Raw genomic sequence first — 1635 nt, forward strand, 5'->3', positions numbered from 1 at the left:
TTAATTCAGTTCGAATTTAAGCGAAAAGCAAGAAAAATGGGAAAGGCTGTGAATTCTACGATCAATAAATGGGATATGATGAGAATTTTTTAATTCAGTTTATCTATTTTTAATTTCGTTGTCTTAAATTCTTCTCATGTATTTTTGTCCGGATAAACCGTTAAAGAGTACAACAGATTTTTTATATATTTAAAAGAATAGTAAAAACACAAACATTGATAAAAAAGAAGTTACCCATATGATATAAAAAGTTTTTAATCATAAATGAAATCTCTTTAATTCACCTTTTTTGGCAAAAATTCCCCTTTTTAAAAATTAGATTACTTAATGTAGCTTAATATAATGTAGTCTGAATCGCTGCATTTTTCTAAAATAGTTTTAAAATGTGGTTGCATTTTTGAATTTAAAAATTACAGTTGGACGAAGAAGCAAGAATAGGAGAAGAACTTCACGTAATGGCCGAATTCTACAATCCTTTACCAATTCCTCTCAAGAAAGGAACTTTTATCGTCGAGGGTCCTGGATTATCCGAGCAATTAAAATTGAAACTTTCCGAAAATGTTGAGGTCGGTGAATCGGCAAAATGTTCATTTTCGTTGACTCCTGAATTGTTAGGAAAAGCCACAATTGCCATAAAATTTTTTTCAAAAGAATTAGATGACGTCGATGGTTTTAAAGAATTTATGACTAAGCCCAGAAAGTACACGAGTAATGGTAACTAGGGAATTAAAAAAGATTTTTAAATTCATTTTAGTATTAGGCGAAAGTATTTCAAAATCTATACACTGAACTCCCGATATAAGAACGGTGTCAGCAATGGCTTGAAGTGGCCTTGATCCTAAATCAAGGGAGTCCAAACGTAAAAAAGCAGGGTCGCATGAATAATTTCTGTTGGATTTGGACGCATGATGCAATCTGATGTGTCTCATCACCAAAATGCGGAGGCCCTCAATTCAAAGAATGTCGTAAACCGGGGTCTTTTATATCGGGAGTTTAGTGTATTTCTATTATTATTGTAACAACTGTGTTGGTGCCAATTTAGATTTCTCTGTGTGCCAGTTTAAATGTTGAGCGTAAAAGTATTTTTTCTATTAAAAAGAAAAGTTTATTTAATATTGCAATGAGATTGTCTGCGTCGTTATGAAGCCAAAGTTTTTGATATTGATAGAAAATACGTAGTTGTTAGTTATCGAAAATTATATTTTATTATAGAGGTTTATCACTTGAAGTATTGTCTTACTTCAGTATTTTATTTTTGAGAGAAGAAAGTATTTTTTATATTATGTATTATTTGTGGAATAAATTTAATCTTTTGCAAAATCCGTATTTTATGAGAAAAATGCCAGAAAAAGATTATAGAAAAAATTAAGAATGCAGATGAACTCTGTTTATTGAAAGTTGTAATTTTTGCGAAAAGGTTTCGTAAGTATGTAAAAGAATTATTTATTCTTTATATCATTATTCGGATTAATTACACAGGACCACAAAATGATTTTGGGAGCCTATTGGAATTCTAATATGTATGCTCTATGTTTTGGGGTCGCTGAACACGAATCCATTCGCAGAATTGAGCCAGCACGTCAGGATTTTCCCTAAATTGACAACCCTCAAACCCACAAACTAACAAGCCCCAAA

General features: G+C 31.3%; 1 protein-coding gene across 1 annotated transcript in view; it reads left to right on the forward strand.

The window, feature by feature from the left end:
* Positions 1–1275, forward strand: part of LOC117179825 (annulin-like) — a 14707-nt gene extending 13432 nt beyond the window's left edge. The window contains exon 4 of the mRNA XM_033371961.1: positions 417–1275. Within this exon, the coding sequence (XP_033227852.1) occupies positions 417–722 (306 nt within the window). The 3' untranslated portion in view covers positions 723–1275. The remainder of the gene's footprint in view (positions 1–416) is intronic.
* The last annotated feature ends 360 nt before the right edge of the window (positions 1276–1635 follow it).

The sequence above is a fragment of the Belonocnema kinseyi genome, chromosome 9, assembly GCF_010883055.1.
Source record: "Belonocnema kinseyi isolate 2016_QV_RU_SX_M_011 chromosome 9, B_treatae_v1, whole genome shotgun sequence".
In the NCBI taxonomy this organism is placed as follows: Eukaryota; Metazoa; Arthropoda; class Insecta; order Hymenoptera; family Cynipidae; genus Belonocnema; species Belonocnema kinseyi.